Source organism: Oreochromis aureus, linkage group 1 (genome assembly GCF_013358895.1).
Source record: "Oreochromis aureus strain Israel breed Guangdong linkage group 1, ZZ_aureus, whole genome shotgun sequence".
Classification (NCBI taxonomy): domain Eukaryota; kingdom Metazoa; phylum Chordata; class Actinopteri; order Cichliformes; family Cichlidae; genus Oreochromis; species Oreochromis aureus.
The window spans coordinates 39,605,557-39,621,199 of record NC_052942.1 but is presented as its reverse complement, the minus strand read 5'-3'; the positions used below and the strand labels follow the sequence as shown (position 1 = coordinate 39,621,199).

At 42.4% G+C, this 15,643-nt stretch overlaps 1 protein-coding gene across 2 annotated transcripts; it reads right to left on the bottom strand.

Annotated features, from left to right (window-relative positions):
* Positions 1–1,019: 1,019 nt before the first annotated feature.
* On the bottom strand, positions 1,020–14,481 carry LOC116329004 (annexin A2-B-like). 2 transcript variants are annotated; one of them, XM_031750905.2, is made up of 13 exons: positions 14,352–14,481; positions 11,223–11,284; positions 10,564–10,657; positions 8,925–9,019; positions 5,428–5,541; positions 5,192–5,282; positions 4,977–5,056; positions 2,763–2,822; positions 2,250–2,343; positions 1,787–1,882; positions 1,525–1,583; positions 1,320–1,442; positions 1,020–1,209 (listed from the first exon to the last, which is right to left on the bottom strand). In XM_031750905.2, the coding sequence occupies exons 2-13, from the start codon at positions 11,271–11,273 to the stop codon at positions 1,150–1,152; spliced, it is 1,017 nt and encodes a 338-aa protein (XP_031606765.1). In that variant the 5' UTR covers positions 11,274–11,284; positions 14,352–14,481; the 3' UTR covers positions 1,020–1,149. The 2 variants fall into 2 exon arrangements, with proteins under 2 accessions (XP_031606765.1, XP_039469808.1); XM_039613874.1 differs by having other exon boundaries at positions 14,243–14,386.
* Positions 14,482–15,643: the final 1,162 nt, after the last annotated feature.

The window sequence follows — 15,643 nt, the reverse complement described above, 5'->3', positions numbered from 1 at the left end:
GTCAGTCTGCCGGGGACTAATTAATAACCAATATTTTGACATCAAATACCGACTTTGATCCTACAAACACTGATCAATCGTCAGGAGAGCCGGCTTCAGATTTCATTTTCAGAGCGGCAGTCTGACAGAATCCAAACCAACGTGTTCGTGGACAAAACCGCAAAATAACAGTGAAAACAGCTCAGAGTTATCCTTCACTGTGAGTTAAAGGATCATTCAGGATGTTTATGGCTCACTGGTTAACTTAAACCTGCTGCACATCAAGTCTCTCCACACGGCAGACAACCACGAACGAGCCGGCGCTGATTTACATGAAGACGAAAAGCAGTGACTGTAATTTTATTGTCTATAAAACCTGAATATGAATAACTGCATAAATCAGATCTGATAAATGTGGCTCCAGAATAAAGGTCATACACTTTGGTCCCTTTTCCAGAAAAAGAGTAAAATGGAATATTTAAAAAAATTTAAATGACATACTAATTTTCTGATGTCTTTATTTCAGTGTTAAAAAATCAGAGAGGCTGCATGTCAGAGTATAAGAACTGTTTAATCCATAAATTGATATGAGAACTGAGAGATGGATTTAAAACGAAATGATTTTTTTCTCATTTTTATTAGAAAAATGAATTTTTTGTTTTTTATTTAGAATAGAATAGAATTCAACTTTATTGTCATTGCACATGTCACAAGTACAAGGCAATGAAATGCAGTTTGCATCCATCCAGAAAGTGCTTTAGCCATAATATAGATATATTACAAAATATGGATCTATTATAGGTATGTTACAATGTACACGGTATGGTGTTTTATTTTTGGCATTTTTATTTAAACTTTGATTTCTTTAGATTTTATTCTTAATGTGATTCTTGTAAACGAGGCCATCTGTGTGTGTTTAAATCTGACTTTGAACCTACAAACACAGTTTTTCGTGGTTTCCTGTACTGCAGGCCTGCTCAGTGTTAAACATGCCTCTGCTGCCCCCTGGTGTTCTTTCACTCAAACAACAAAAAGACAAATTATTTCTTTTCTCGTTTTTTTTATTCCACAAACTGATGTCGATCACGGAGACAAACATGTTTAATCTCAGAACAGTGAAGGATTTCATCTGACGGTTTAAGCCCCTGCAGCCCTCTGGGAAATGTAGTTTCAGTCGTCTCCTCCGCACAGACTGAGCAGAGCTTTCTGGTAGTCTCCTTTAGTGTGCTCCTAAACACAAACGCACACACAAAATTATCCATTTCAAAGGTAATAAACAAAATGCCCTCTCTATGGTGTGTTCGATGTCCTCCTTGTGTGTGGGATATTGCAGGACTCACAGTGATGGTCTGGTACAGCGACCTCTTGAAGTGCTTCTTGAACTCTGTTCTGATCTTGATCAGGTCGACTTCACAGCGAGAAACGATGATCCTGGTCACCACCTTCTCCTTCGCTCCTTTACTCTGAGAGAAAACAGACGGAGAAGGAGGAGGTGTTATGTTTCGTTCCAGGTGGAAACGTTGGACAAAAACATGGAAAACTCACCTTCATGGCTTCATTGAGTCTGTTGGCGAAGTACAGCTGCCTGTTTTCAAAGCACTCCACTGTGGACAAACGATACACACCTGCTTAATGCATCCTGTTACCGTGAAGTAGAATTTCAGTCTTACTTTGTTCTGATGGCGTCTATTTCTTTTAATGTGTGGCTGAAAATGAAACAGACACTTGCGCTCGTCCTCGGTTTCCCCGTTAAACCGGGTCTAAATCTGTGACTTGAATATTCAATGAAGATGTTTCTTCGACGTACCCAGAGTGAGGAACGACTTCTCCAGATCTCCCTTCACCTCCTTCCTGATGCTCTCCTTCATGTCGTAGGGGCTGTAGCTCTTATACCGCTCAAACACTGACACACAACACACACATTAAAGGGACAATACGTAAGACTTTCCTTCAAACACAAGCTATGCTTTTTCACAGTGCTGGTTTCTTTTAAGTATACGAATATAATTCCCTATTGTTTTTACATTTGCTTGTTTCATGGATCTTATTTTGTAGGTTTTATTACATTTCCTGTTGTTTGGTATTTCATTTGATCTGTTCTGCTTATATTTATAGTTCTCGTGTTTTCTGGCCTATTGTTGGTCTCGTTTGCCTCTTAGTTTTGTTTTTATTGCTCTCAGTTAATCACTGAGTTAGTTTTACATTAGCACTGTAATGTGCTGTCTGTATAAATAAAGCTTTGTTGCGTCAGTTTTGAGTATGCAGTTCACCTTTCTGCAGGTGGGGGACGCTCCTCTGAGACATGATTTCGATCCAGGTCACCACGTCGGTTCCCTTCCTCTTCACTCCGGCTTCATACAGAGCCTGAGAGGTTCACACAGGAGGACGGTTAAATGAAGAAATTGTGAAAAAAATGGTCAGGTTTACATAAAAAAATGGCAAAAACACATGTAGAAAACTAACAGTTATACCTCTGGATAGATTATCCCCTCAGAGGACACCAAACCTCGTTTCAAGTTTTTAAAGGTACTTTTTGTAATCATGTGCTGCAAGCTTTAACTTTCACCACCAGGGGGCACTGACATGTTTTCAGACACGTTGCTTTAACGTTTCATTATTATTTTTGGTCCTTTCCCATTTCCACCCCTGCTTATTTCACGGCCTCGCTGTAACAATGATTACTCTTCTACTGTTCAATAACGGTCACTTTCTTTTGCACTTAAAGTCACGTGAATTTACAAAAAGTACCTTTAAAGACAAAAAAAAAGTATATTTTGACCTACTCTGGCATCCTCATCAATCTTCTCATAGTCGACGACATTCGAAGGTTCATCTCGTCTTGTCTGTGAAAAAAACAGATTAAATAAAAACAGATTTTTGTGTAGACTAAAATAAATCAAAGCTAATTTTCTTATCCAAACATCAAAACTATAAATAAACCACTTCACACCTCCTCTATTCACCCTGCTCACTCCTCCCCACCCCCAACAACAGCATCCAATACACACTCAACACAAGGCTCCAGCCTGTCTCTCTCAACCACCCAGGTTCGGAGGGAACTGAGGAGGATTAAAGCCAAGAAGGCAGCGGGTCCAGATGGCATCAGCTCGAGGGTCGTCAGGTCCTGCGCGGACCAACTGTGTGGGGTGATGGAGCACCTCTTCAACCTGAGCCTGAGGCTGGGAAGAGTCCCACAGCTCTGGAAAACTTCCTGTGTTGTTCCAGTGCCAAAGACTTCACGCCCCAAGGACCTCAACAGCTACAGGCCGGTGGCTCTGACATCCCACCTGATGAAGACCCTGAGCGGCTGGTCCTGGCTCAGCTTCGCGCCTTGTGAGCTCATCACTGGACCCACTTCAGTTTGCCTACCAGCCTGGCATTGGAGCGGATGATGCCGTCATTCATCTCCTACATCGTTCCCTCGCTCACCTGGAGACCGCTGGGAGCACTGTGAGAATCACGTTCTTTGATTTCTCCAGTGCCTTTAACACCATTCTTTCCTCGGTTCTGAAGGACAAGCTGGAGAACTCTGGAGTGGACCATCACCTCACTACCTGGATTTTGGACTACCTCACCGACCGACCACAGTATGTGAGGACTCAGGGCTGTGTGTCGGACAGGGTCGTCTGCAGTACGGGGGCCCCACAGGGAACGGTTCTGGCTCCGTTCCTCTTCACCATCTACACTGCAGACTTCTCCCACAACTCCACCCAGTGCTTCCTGCAGAAGTTCTCTGATGACTCTGCAATAGTCAGCCTCATCACTGAAACATCCTCCACTGCAACCACTGAACATCCAAGGTATGGACATCAAGGCTGTGGACAGCTACAGGTACCTTGGTGTTCATCTGAACAACAAACTGGACTGGACTCATAACTCAGACGCCCTCTACAGGAAAGGGCAGAGCAGACTGTACCTGCTGCGGAGACTCAGGTCGTTTGGAGTGGAGGGCCCACTCCTGAAGACCTTCTATGACTCTGTGGTGGCCTCAGCCATTTTTTATGGTGTGGTCTGCTGGGGAGGCAGCATCTCTGCTGGGGACAGGAAGAGACTGAACAGGCTGATCCGAAGGGCCAGCTCTGTTCTAGGATGCCCTCTGGACCCAGTGGAGGTGGTGAGTGACAGGAGAATGGTGGCTAAGCTGTCATCCCTGATGGACAACATCTCCCACCCCATGCATGAGACTGTGAAGGCACTGAGCAGCTCCTTCAGTGGGAGACTGCGGCACCCACGGTGTGGGATGGAGAGATTTCGCAGGTCTTTCCTCCCCACTGCTGTCAGACTCCACAATAAAGACTTTTGCAGCTGATCAAACACACAAACCCACACATGTGCAATAAGACTGCTATATGTGCAATTCTTCTTCTGACGAAGTTGTGTTTTTGTATTTTCCTACTCAGTTGTATATAGTAGTATAGTATAGTATAGTATAGTATAGAATAAAATAGTATTTCTATTTTATTCTATTGTATATAGTATTTTATTTTATTTTATTTTATTTTATTTTATTGCATTCCAGTGTTTTCTAATTTCTGCTACATAACTTTGCACTTTTGCTATAACAAAACAAATTTCCCACCTGTGGGACTAATAAAGGCCATCTTATCTTATCTTAAATATCCTAGAAAAGTGTTCGTGTTTTCAGAGTGTTGGTGAGAAACCAGTGTAACTGACACTGTATGACAAAGTCTAACAACTTATTATTAAATATCGTGAAAGTAATTTTTGTAGGTTTTTTTCGTATCTGTCTGAATATTTTTCGTAACTCTTCTTAGAAAATATTTAGTTCTCTGAAATATTTTTACCAAATCCACTAAAGTCAAAAATGTTGCAGTTAAACACAGATTTCTACCCAATGTTTCATTTTTATTTCTTAATAGATTTTCAGTGAAACATCATTTTTAGGAGTTTATGTGAACCTGTCAGAGTTCTTATATTTCCTGCTTTGTGACGATAAATGAAACATGGTTGAAGCTCGCGGTGAGTTGCGCTCCTACCTGAACCAGAGCCAGCAGCAGTTTAGCGAAGTTTCCCGACGTGTCTCCTGCTACGTCTTTCTCTAAGTCCTTCTTAAACACTGCAGAAAAAGCCAAAATCACATTTTCAAACTTTTGAAATGCTGTTGTGCCTTTAGCTCATGAAAACCTCTGTTATATATTTATTTAGTATTTTCAGTATTTTCAGGTTGATTTGTTCCTGAAACGTGACTCACTTTCTTTGTAAACCCTCTTGATGTCAGCTAGTTCTTCATTGTTCCTGGAGCAGACGATCTCGATTAAGGTCTCCTCGTCGGTCCCCAGTCCCTGCATGAAAAAAACCCAAACTGGGTGAAACATGTTGTTCTGTATGTTCATCCAACAGTAGCTCTCAGCTATCAGAGTGAGTCTTTTCTGGAACGTTCAGATACCCGGCGAGCCATGTTTATTTGGTCTTTAGCGTGACACTGACCTTCATGGAGGCTTTGAGCTCCGAGGCGTCATACTGAGCGGTGCTCTTCATCAGACCCAAAATCAGAGCCTCCAGAGAACCGGATAGCGCCCCCTTCAGGGCACTGACCAGATCCTGACACAACCACAGACACAGGGTTAAAAATCACTTTAGAAATGATCATTTGTACAAAAGCAAAAAGTTCAGGATCTGTTGTATTTCTCACTGCCTTTTCTGTTTGTCAGTTTCCCTCATTTTTCCATCGACCTTCAGAGTAAAAGTTCTGTTTTTGACTCATGATTTGAAGCAGTATGATGTTAGCTGTTGGCTGGATTACCACCATGACTGCTTCACATCCTTTGGGTTTACATCAGGCTCAAAATGGACCGTTCTCTGTGGACTTCAGATTTATGCATGTTTGGTCTGTGTACAGTTATTTTCCTGTCATTACAGAAATCTCCATTTTATTTACGATAGTAACAATATCCCATTTATTAAAACAAGATTTAAAAAATGATCTCTGTGTTGGTGACTTTTGTTGTCCACCAAAAGTTTGTCAGTTCATGAAAAACCCTGAAGATAATTTACGTAATTATAAATTTGTGATTTGTTTTTACATTAAGATGAATGTTAATTACATCATCCAGCTGATGGATCTGTGCGATAATGTCTAGATCATGTTTAGCAAATTTCTTTTTGATGTTTCTTTTATTTCTTTATTTTTCTTTCTATAAGTTATTATCCAAGATTGTTGTTATTATCAATCAATCAGGCTTCAATTTATTTTGAATGATTTATTGTTTAATTTACATTTAAAAGTTACCGTGGGGAAAAAAACAACACGTTTTTACATTTATTTTTCATATTTAGGGAAATTACCAGAAACGTTTTGGTGATTATTTTTAAATTATTCTTTTTTTTTCTTCTTCTTTTTTTTGCACTGGCCTTTTGAAATCATGGACAAACAGTGTCCCACATTCGTGATTTTTAGTTCATAAACACTTCTTATAACGACTAACTACTCCAGAAATTTTGGAGATGTTAGCTCTTTATACAGTAAAGTTACAGTGGGATACAAATAATATCAGACTGATCCTGCCACAGTTTGTTCCTCCTGTCCAAAGACTTATTGCTCCTGAAATTTTGGAGGTTATAGCTCAGTACAGTTCTGTACAGTTACAGAGGGATACAAATAATGACCACTGAAAATGTCATTTGTTTATTTAAGTAATCCCGTCCGATGCTGTGCCCAGGTCCCAACGCAGGGGAAACAAATTCTGTCGGGGATACATAATTTGACACGACACCGGTCCTAAACATGAAAATATGTGACGCTGTTTTTTCTGATCACTGTCCTGTTGTGTTTAATATACTTTTATCTCTCTGCCATTTTACACCTCTTATTCCAACACGCCATTGTCGTGTTTTTAACCCATCTGCAACAGAACAATTTTCTATTGCTTTTAAAAAAAGTTTTAAGATCTCCCTGTGGCTTTGGTATTGAGGAAATGACATTTAATTTTTATGATAAATGCAAAACTGTCCTTGATGAGGTTGCTCCTTTTAAAACTATGAGCTCGAAACCACAATCATGGATAAATAAGGCCACTCGCTCAGCCAAACGAGAGTGCAGGAAGGCTGAGCGTAAGTGGAAAAAAGATGGGCTGCAGGTATCTTTTCTCATGTTGAGAGACAGTCTGTACAGGTATCAGGACGTTGTAAAAGCAGAATGGCCAGCAGGGGAAGTGGTGGGGGGAGATAGGCCTCCAAACCTTGGAGGGCCTGAGATGTCCCCAGAGAGGTGGCGTCTGATACCCAACCTGACATATAGACACAGACAAACAGGCACACACAGATACAAACATCCATTCCCACCCTCATGCTCTCATAAGCAATTACTCAACACTCAACCAACGTGGAGACAGACATAAAGAGACGCTGTACACACAATCACACTCCCCAAGCGTACTCTAAGAACCGGGTCTAGGTACCCTTGCCCCTGGAGGGGGAAGCTGCACCCAGACCCAGGTGGTGTTACCCTTTTCCCTGCGGTGGGGAGAAGCAGACCGCCCTGACTCCGCAGCAGCAGGGAGGCCCCACATTCCAGACCCCAGTTGGACGGCCAACTCCTCCTCCCAGCCCCCCCACTCCAGCAGGCCGCAGAGAACGGGGGTGTGAGAAGACTCCAAACCTCCCTCCACCCGCTCATATGTAGTGTTGATGCATGTGTGTTCTAAGGTGCATTTAAAACCCAGGAGGGCATGGAGCTACCTGCCAGAGAGCAGCAGGTAAGCGCATAGCCCCTCCTGCTAGCCCTCAATGTCTACGTGTATTTAAAATTGATAGGTGGGCAAAGACGCCAGGGGTGAGGTGTACACCCTGATGGTCTTTTGGATTCCGTGTAGCGTGCCCACCCCCAAGGTCCTATATGTATGTGTAATGAGAGTGTGAGTAATGTGAATGTCTAAATGCTGGGCTTACACTGTGCGATTTTTGGCCCATTTTGAGCTGATTTTTGAGTCGTGCGACCGTTTTGGTGAACGGCCTGAGTTTGGCCTTCATCGTGCGTCGTTCATCGTGTAGTATACGTGGGGTAACGAGAAGCGATTAACACCTCACGACCAGCTCCCGATCATCAATCGCTTGGTCGTGAGGATTTCCTCACGACCATCGTGAGGGTGTCACCGCAGCCGCTCACACCGCGCACGTGCAAACACATAAACGTCGGTGAAAAAGACGGAGCAGCACGGCGGTGCAGCGTGTGATCTGGACACAAGCGATGGAGGCACTTGTAGAACTTTGGAAAGCTCATCCGAGCCTTTTCGATGTGGCCTCACAAAATTATCACGACCACAACAACCGTGAAAATAGTTGGATCTACACCACTGCTCAATCACAGCTGCCTGATCAATGTTTTTCATTAGCAATTTAGCAAAGTTGATGGTGGTGGTGTCTGTGTGAGTGAAAGACAGAGAGGGAGAGCGAGTGACAGATTTTCTGTTATAACCTTCATTTTATGGAGGCACAGTGTGAGTACTCAGGTCGCATCAGAGCATCGGGCCGTATAGTGTGAGACCTGCATCGTGACCTGCGAACTTCTAACCCCTGCGAGTCAATCGTACAGTTTGAGCAGAAGCTGAATAACGCAACTGAAAAAATCGCACAGCGTATGCCCAGCATAAGTTGTGGGATAAAATTGAGGCAGAGGCAGCCAGAAGGGGACAGAGGGGGGGGATGCCTCCTCTCTTAATTGTTCTATAAGACTACCCTTGAAAACATTGACCAAAAGTTATTTGGTCAATGATTATGTAAAATTTTCACTCACAAAGAACAAAATGCAACGCAGGAATCATTTGACTTCAATTATCTGGGTTTTAATAATCACTGGAAGCCAAAATTTAAATTAAAACGTGATTAACTGATGGCCCTGATTAGTTTCTGTATATTGATTGAAATAATGAAAGTAACGTATACGTTAAAAGTTCACTTTTGTTCGTTAACAGAGAAACATCTCTGACCTTCTTGGCGAATCGTTCGTATTCAAAGGCGATCTCTCTGCGCTGCTCGCAGCTCCGTCTCGTCAGGATGTCGATGATGGTCTGTTCGTCCACACCTGAAAATTTATCAAACAAATTAAGTTACTGTTTTCACACTCAACTACCAAATACCATATACAGACATCAAAACAACTTTCACCTGTTGATTGCATACATGTCTTTTATTTTTTAAAGAATTAGACATCACATATTCTGACGGGGCCAGGGGTTCAGGTATCCTTCATCATTACCAGTGACTTTGACCCTGAGAAACTGTTCCTCTGATTATCTGCAGCAGTTTCTTTTGTTCTGATGGTGGAAATCTCTCTGCTGAGGGACATCCTGCTTTTCCAGCAGCTCTCACAAAGGAAGCTGGAAAATTGAGGCCGAGCCTCGCTCAGCAAGTCCTCTGCAGCGGTCTGAGTGAGTCACTTTCCAGGCAGATGAAATTATGTTGTTGTGGTTTGAAGAGGACAGATGTGAACAGATGTGAAACCCTGTGATTCAGAGTGCTTGGTGCTGTTCAGTCTTACAGTGCTCTGAGCTTTTATTTGTTCAGACTTTATGTCCTTGTGTTCTTACTTCCTCTTTCCATCAGGTTTTTTTTGTTGTTGTTGCTCAACCTTTTTGCTGGTTTTGTAAATATCACAATAAAGAATCTTTGATTAACCTCAGAACACATTTGTTATTAACGAGACCTGTTAATGAGACTGTGTCTGACAGTGTAATGACTCCGAAGCTGACTTGGACGTGATGAGGCTACCTGTGTCTGATACATGATGTATGGCTCAGTTATAGCTATAGGCATGTTGGATTTTACTGTAGAAGCTAAATGTTATGCATTATGCATCTTGCTTTCTACCTGTACACATTTACTGATCGCTGAAATCACTACTGTTTCACATTGTGCACGAATTTGCACAAATTAGCATTTATGGGTCATGTTAGCTGCTGAATAAATTTGGCAAGCTAGCTAACGTTAGCTGATAAACTAATTTGAAAATGAGCAGCTAAGTTACCAGATCAGTGTGGTTGAATTAGTCGCTGATCTATTCTAGACACCATTTTCCTGAGATAGCTTTAAGTTGATTTATTTTAGCAGGAAAGCTAGCATTAAGCTAGCTAAAAAAAAAAAAAAAAAACGTTTGAAAAGAAAGTTTTTTATTTAAATAACTTTTTTTTAAAAAAAACAAAACACTTTTTTAAAAAGCTTTTAAATAAAAAGTTATATAAAATGTGCAACTTTAAAGTCATGCTTTAAAGTGCCTACTTTTTTTCTTCTCATGGTTGGTTATCGTGAACTCTCCATTAGGCCCACTACAATACCAGTAAAACAGTAGCTAGTATCCGCTTGAGGAAAGCCCTGAACCCCTGACTGTTGGCTATACCGATATCTTTTCCCCTTTTTGTAAACCGTTAATTGCTAAAAACCGGTAAAGATGCTGAAACATCATCAGAAAACTCTGTTGCTGCCGAGTTGTGGACACTGTGTTTCCTGTTCACACAGTTAAACTCGCAGAGAGGAGCGGTGGGATCACAGTTACATAACTCAGTGGAAACTTCCTGACCGGTGGGCCTGGGAGGGAAATATCGGGGAGGGAGTTTTCCTGGACTCGCTCACCTTTGGTTTTAATGGCCGTGTCAATCCTGGCAGCATCACGGGCCGGGTCGAAGTCTCGGGCCGGCACCACGGTGGGGTATTTGGGCTCTGGTTCCTACAGAGGACAGAGACCGACCTTTAGCTCCTGTTAGCTGCTGAACAGAAAGCACCGGACGAGGTGCCAAAAACATCTGCTGTGATTTATCCTCGTAATGCCCATCAGACCGTTAGAGACCCACGCAGGGGTACGGCAGGAGTTCTCCATCAGGCAGCTTTCTGAGCTTTCTGAGGATGGAGTAATTCGTCTGTCAGCATCTGAATGAAGCACTGATCAGTCATCAGTTTATCTGCTTTCTGATTGTAGAGATGAACTCTGGGTGGAGAACGACTCTTGTTCACTGTTTATTGTTGACTTCATTGTTCTTGCGTTAATTTAACAAATCTGAGCTGGTGGAAATATGTCACTTCACTGCTTTGTTATTGTTTGGATTTTTTCAGGTGTGCAGAAAACATTGACTAACAGAAATGCCTCCAGTACCTGTGACCTGTGTTATGGTACAGTACCAGTAGTGTGATGTAATGCTGCTCTAATTAGGGCACAGTTGGGTTCATCAGTAATAGGAGGAATAACCTGATAAAGCCATTTATGGTGATTGCTGTGTTATCAGCAGGTGACTCACCCCGCTGTACGACAGCGTCAGCTGACCCAGAAACTCAGACACCAGCGCCATGATGGATTCACCTGCAACACACAGTTCAAGCAGCTTAAAGGTGAGTTTACATCATTTTCTACAGTCGTACAGTTTCTGTTATCGGTTAATTATCGGTTAATTGATAGTTAAGAAAAAGGCATTGAGAGCAGGTCCATTATCAGAAAGTCTGCAGACTGCTGGCAGCTTAAAAATCCAGTTTTGATATAAATGATTATTTCTGAAGTGTGAATAATGTCGAGCTTCTCTGGTGGAGTCTCTGGAGCTGTGATATGTCCTCTTTAACCTTTGAGTGGAAACGCTGGGTTTCCTCCTCTGACTGTCTAAAAACAGACCAACAATGGCCTTCAGACTCCAGCAGGCTGTAAACGCTCATACGCTGGAGGGGTGTTTGATTTATTGAGCGGGACGTGCCAGCGGAGGGCGTGTGTGCAGATAAGGAGCATGAATCAAACAGATCTGCAGGAATGTCAAGTGTGTTGTGTAACACGGTGAAGCTGAAGCTGTAAAGTGATTACTGCAGAGTTTCCTCCACCTTTGACTCTCTTACAAACTCTGCCAGCATCTCATCCTGCAACTGCTACAAACAGTCCTGAAGTCTCGGCTCGTCCCGTCGTCTGTTTGCTGCCGTTCAAAAAGGAATTCCACATATCGAAATATACCACGGAGCACAGAGAGAACACGTCCCGATTAACCTCCTCAGGAAACAGAGCAGATTAATAGTTGAAGAGAAATTAATTTACAACAATTTGATAAATGATTGTATAATAAAGTTTTAAGCTCTAACAGCTATTCCACTAATTTCTACTTTCCCAGTTTTCTGTAGCAGTGTCTAAAAGACACCAAAAATAATCCGAATGTATAAACTTCAAAGTTGTTTTTTGATCACTTCACACAAAAATGTATTTATTAAAGGTACTTTTTGTAGATATCGTCGCCGTATGTAACTAAACCCTTCACCACCAGGGGGCAGTGTTTTACCCATCAGTGCATTGAAATTTGGGGGTTTTTGTATTATTTGTAATACTCGTAGTGTTTTCTGTTTCTGCTGGTGTCTAATGGCCCAGGCTCTGGTGTGGGTGTAAAGTTTCTTTCACAGTCTGTCGTTTATTTGTGATGCTTTTAAACTATTTTTCAAACATGGCAAAAGCATCTTTACATGAAGAAACAATATTATGGTTGTTTACAGATTCATAATTATATTTCCAGGGTCTCCTTCAACTCAACATCCAAAAATAGTTGATAAATCATTATTATCAGGATGTCCTAAAAACTCCCTGAAAAGCCTTCAGCTGATCCAAAATGCTGCAGCAAGAGTCCTGACAGGGACTAGAAAGAGAGAGCAGATTTCTCCTGTATTGGCTTCCCTTCATTGGCTTCCTGTTAAATCCAGAATTCAAAATCCTGCTCCTCACATACAAGGTCTTAAATAATCAGGCCCCATTTTATCTTAATGACCTCATAGTGACCTATCACCCCAACAGAGCACTTTGCTCTCAGACTGGGAGAGCCTTCAACTGGAAACCAGCTCCCAGTTTGGATAGAGAAGACAATGCCTCTAGTTTTAAGCTTTCCTTTTTGATAAAGTTTATAGTTAGAGCTGGATCAGCTGACCCTGATGACCCTGAACCTCTGCTTAGTGGTGCTATAGGCTCAGGGGGACTTCCAGTGATGCACTGGGCACGTCTCCTTATTTGTCTTCTCTAGATTTTGGTCTTTTCTGTCCCTCAGTTAGCTTTTTCTTGTTTGTTATTCATGGTTTCCTCTTCCCCCCCCCTCACCCCCAGTCAGTCGTTGAAGATGGTTACCTTTTCATCAGCCTGGTTATGTTGGAGGTTTCTTCCTCTCTGATTGGTGGGGGTTTCTCTCTGATGCTGTAGTATCTTTACTGTACTGTATGAAGGACTGCTGTCATGTTTAAAGTCCATCTCATTTTACACATTTTTCACTCCTGCGTCTTTGAGGTTACCCGGCCTGAAAAGTCAAGTCTGTGCTGATTGGCCAGCTTAATTTAGTCTTCAGGAGCTCCCACTGTCTGGAAAGCCTGTCCCATAGGGGCTGCTCTTGAGCTGGTCCAAAATGATTGGGGCTCTTTGGGGCTGTAGAAAAAGTAAATGTCCTGGGAGAAATGCTGTTTTCACCTTAGATACAACAGATACAGCTCCGATTTTTAAATATTTCACAGGTCTATATTGTTGTAAAATATCTTTCTCTGAGCAGCTCAAGGAGCTTTAAGGTAATAACCCTAAAATAATACAAAGAAACTCCAACAATCAGACGATCCCCTTTGAGCAAGCTCTTGGTGACAGCGGGAAGGAAGAACTTCCTTTTAAAGGGAAGAAACCTCTGGCAGAACCAGAGAGGGGCAGCCTCCCTGAGCCTGGGGGTATATCTGTCATAGATACAGAGCAGTGTGGGGATGAGCTCCTGATGTTTCCCTGTGAAGCTGTTTTTACCTCCAAACATCTGGAAAAACCTAAAACTACCTGTTGAAGAAATGAGCCCACACAGTCGCTTTAGTTGCTAACATAAGTTGAGCAGCTTGAAGCATGAAAGGCGACATGAAAACTGCAGCAAACTGCAGCCAGTCCTCGTTTATCGCTGTGAGGCGGCAGCTCGGCTCCCTGTACGACAGAACGCCGCCTTCTGCAGCGGACTTTGAGCTTTATAACCCCGTAGACATTTTACATCAACAAAGCACTTCAGCTTTTTAAAATCACTGTTGTTTGCAGCTTCTCTGTGCAGCATGTTCACCGGTGGCTTTAGGTTTGCTCATTTCACTCATTTTGACTCTTATTTTGGCAAATTTTAGAGGAAGCGTTTGTAAAAACTGCTCATGCTGCTTAAAAACATATAAACACACACTTGAATTGATGGTTTTGTTTCTGAATGTTTGGTTAAAAAATACTTTAAAAGTAAGTGAAACTACTTCTCCATCCTCCAGCCTTCAAAATAAAAGCCTCCAGTCATTGCTAAGTAAGGAAACAAACCTGATTCGTCCTTTTTTGACTCTTTGAAGTAGAAAAAAGAAGAAAAGTCGTAAATCCTTCCTGCTGCTAAAGCTCTCCGATATCTCCGCTCACTCTGATGAGTTCTTACCTTTAGAGACACAGCAGCAGCTCCGTTATGAGCCAGGACGAGGCTGGGTGTGGCGTTTAAATACAGGCTGACTCACACGCACACACACACACACACACACACTCTGCCTTCTGACTGCCTGCATGACTCACTGAGTTTTACACATCAGGCTGAACACATGGGCAGAAATTCCTCAGCGAGGCTCGAATCGCCTCTCGAGGGGCCGAGAAAACACTTGATTTTGATTGGCTGGCTGGCTGGTGGGAGGCTTTAAAAGTTGGATATGAATTTTTTCTTAATTCAATCTGAGCTCATGATTTAACTCCTTCCTGCATCGGCTGTGAGTGAAGTTCATGAAACAAAGTAAAGTGAAAGAGGCCGATACAGAAAGGTTTCTGCTCCGTGATCAGCCAGGTGAAGTTAGGCTGCTAGTTTTATATCAACCGATGGTCCAAACAGGAAAGCTGGTTATATAACCACAGAGTCAGTCGGTCTTTTTCAGGCTTTTTTAAGAGTCGTGGCAGAGCGGGGTCCCCACGAGGTCACCGACTTTAGCTTTTTATCTCTGTCGTCACCCTGTCGGGCTGGTGGGCAGAAGATGTGGACCCAAGTTTGAGAATGTGATAACTCGAGAAGGATGTCGCCTAGGATTTTCAAATTGATACCATAGATGCATCTGCTAAAAATCTCAGACGAGTTTGAATTTCAGTGACCTTGACCTCAAGGTCGGAGGTCAGGTTTTCTAAAAATCTTCTGAATGCAATAACTTGAGAACAAGGTGACATAGGATTTTGAAATTCATACCGAAGGTGCATCTGCTAGGAGGCAGAGGGCTACCAGCCAGCCCACTCAGGCTGTGCAGGTAGTCCTGCTCCTCTGTGATGGTACATCCACATCCAAGTGTCATCAGAAGTAGGTTTGCTGTGTCTCTGGGCAGAAAGTCCTCAGCCCAGCAGCACAGGTATCTTCTTCTTTGTGCAAGGAGGAACAAGAAGAGCACAGCTCAAGGTCCAGTAGTGACCTCCAACTCATGTGCATGCTTCTAAAACCTCCAGGGTCCATCTATCTTCTGATTGATGGACCTTGGAGAGACAGGAGCTAAAACAGCTTGTTTCATGGAGATGATGAATTAAGGAACTTAAGATTTTTTAAAAATCTTTTTTTTTAAATTGTTTTATTATGCAAAGCTGCTCTGATGCAGTCCCACAATAAAAATACTGAACTCAAACTGAGCAGAATGGGTTGCCTTAAAAAAAAAAACAAAATCAATTTATACTTGCACACTTTTAATTATGAGTAATTTTTACAGTGTG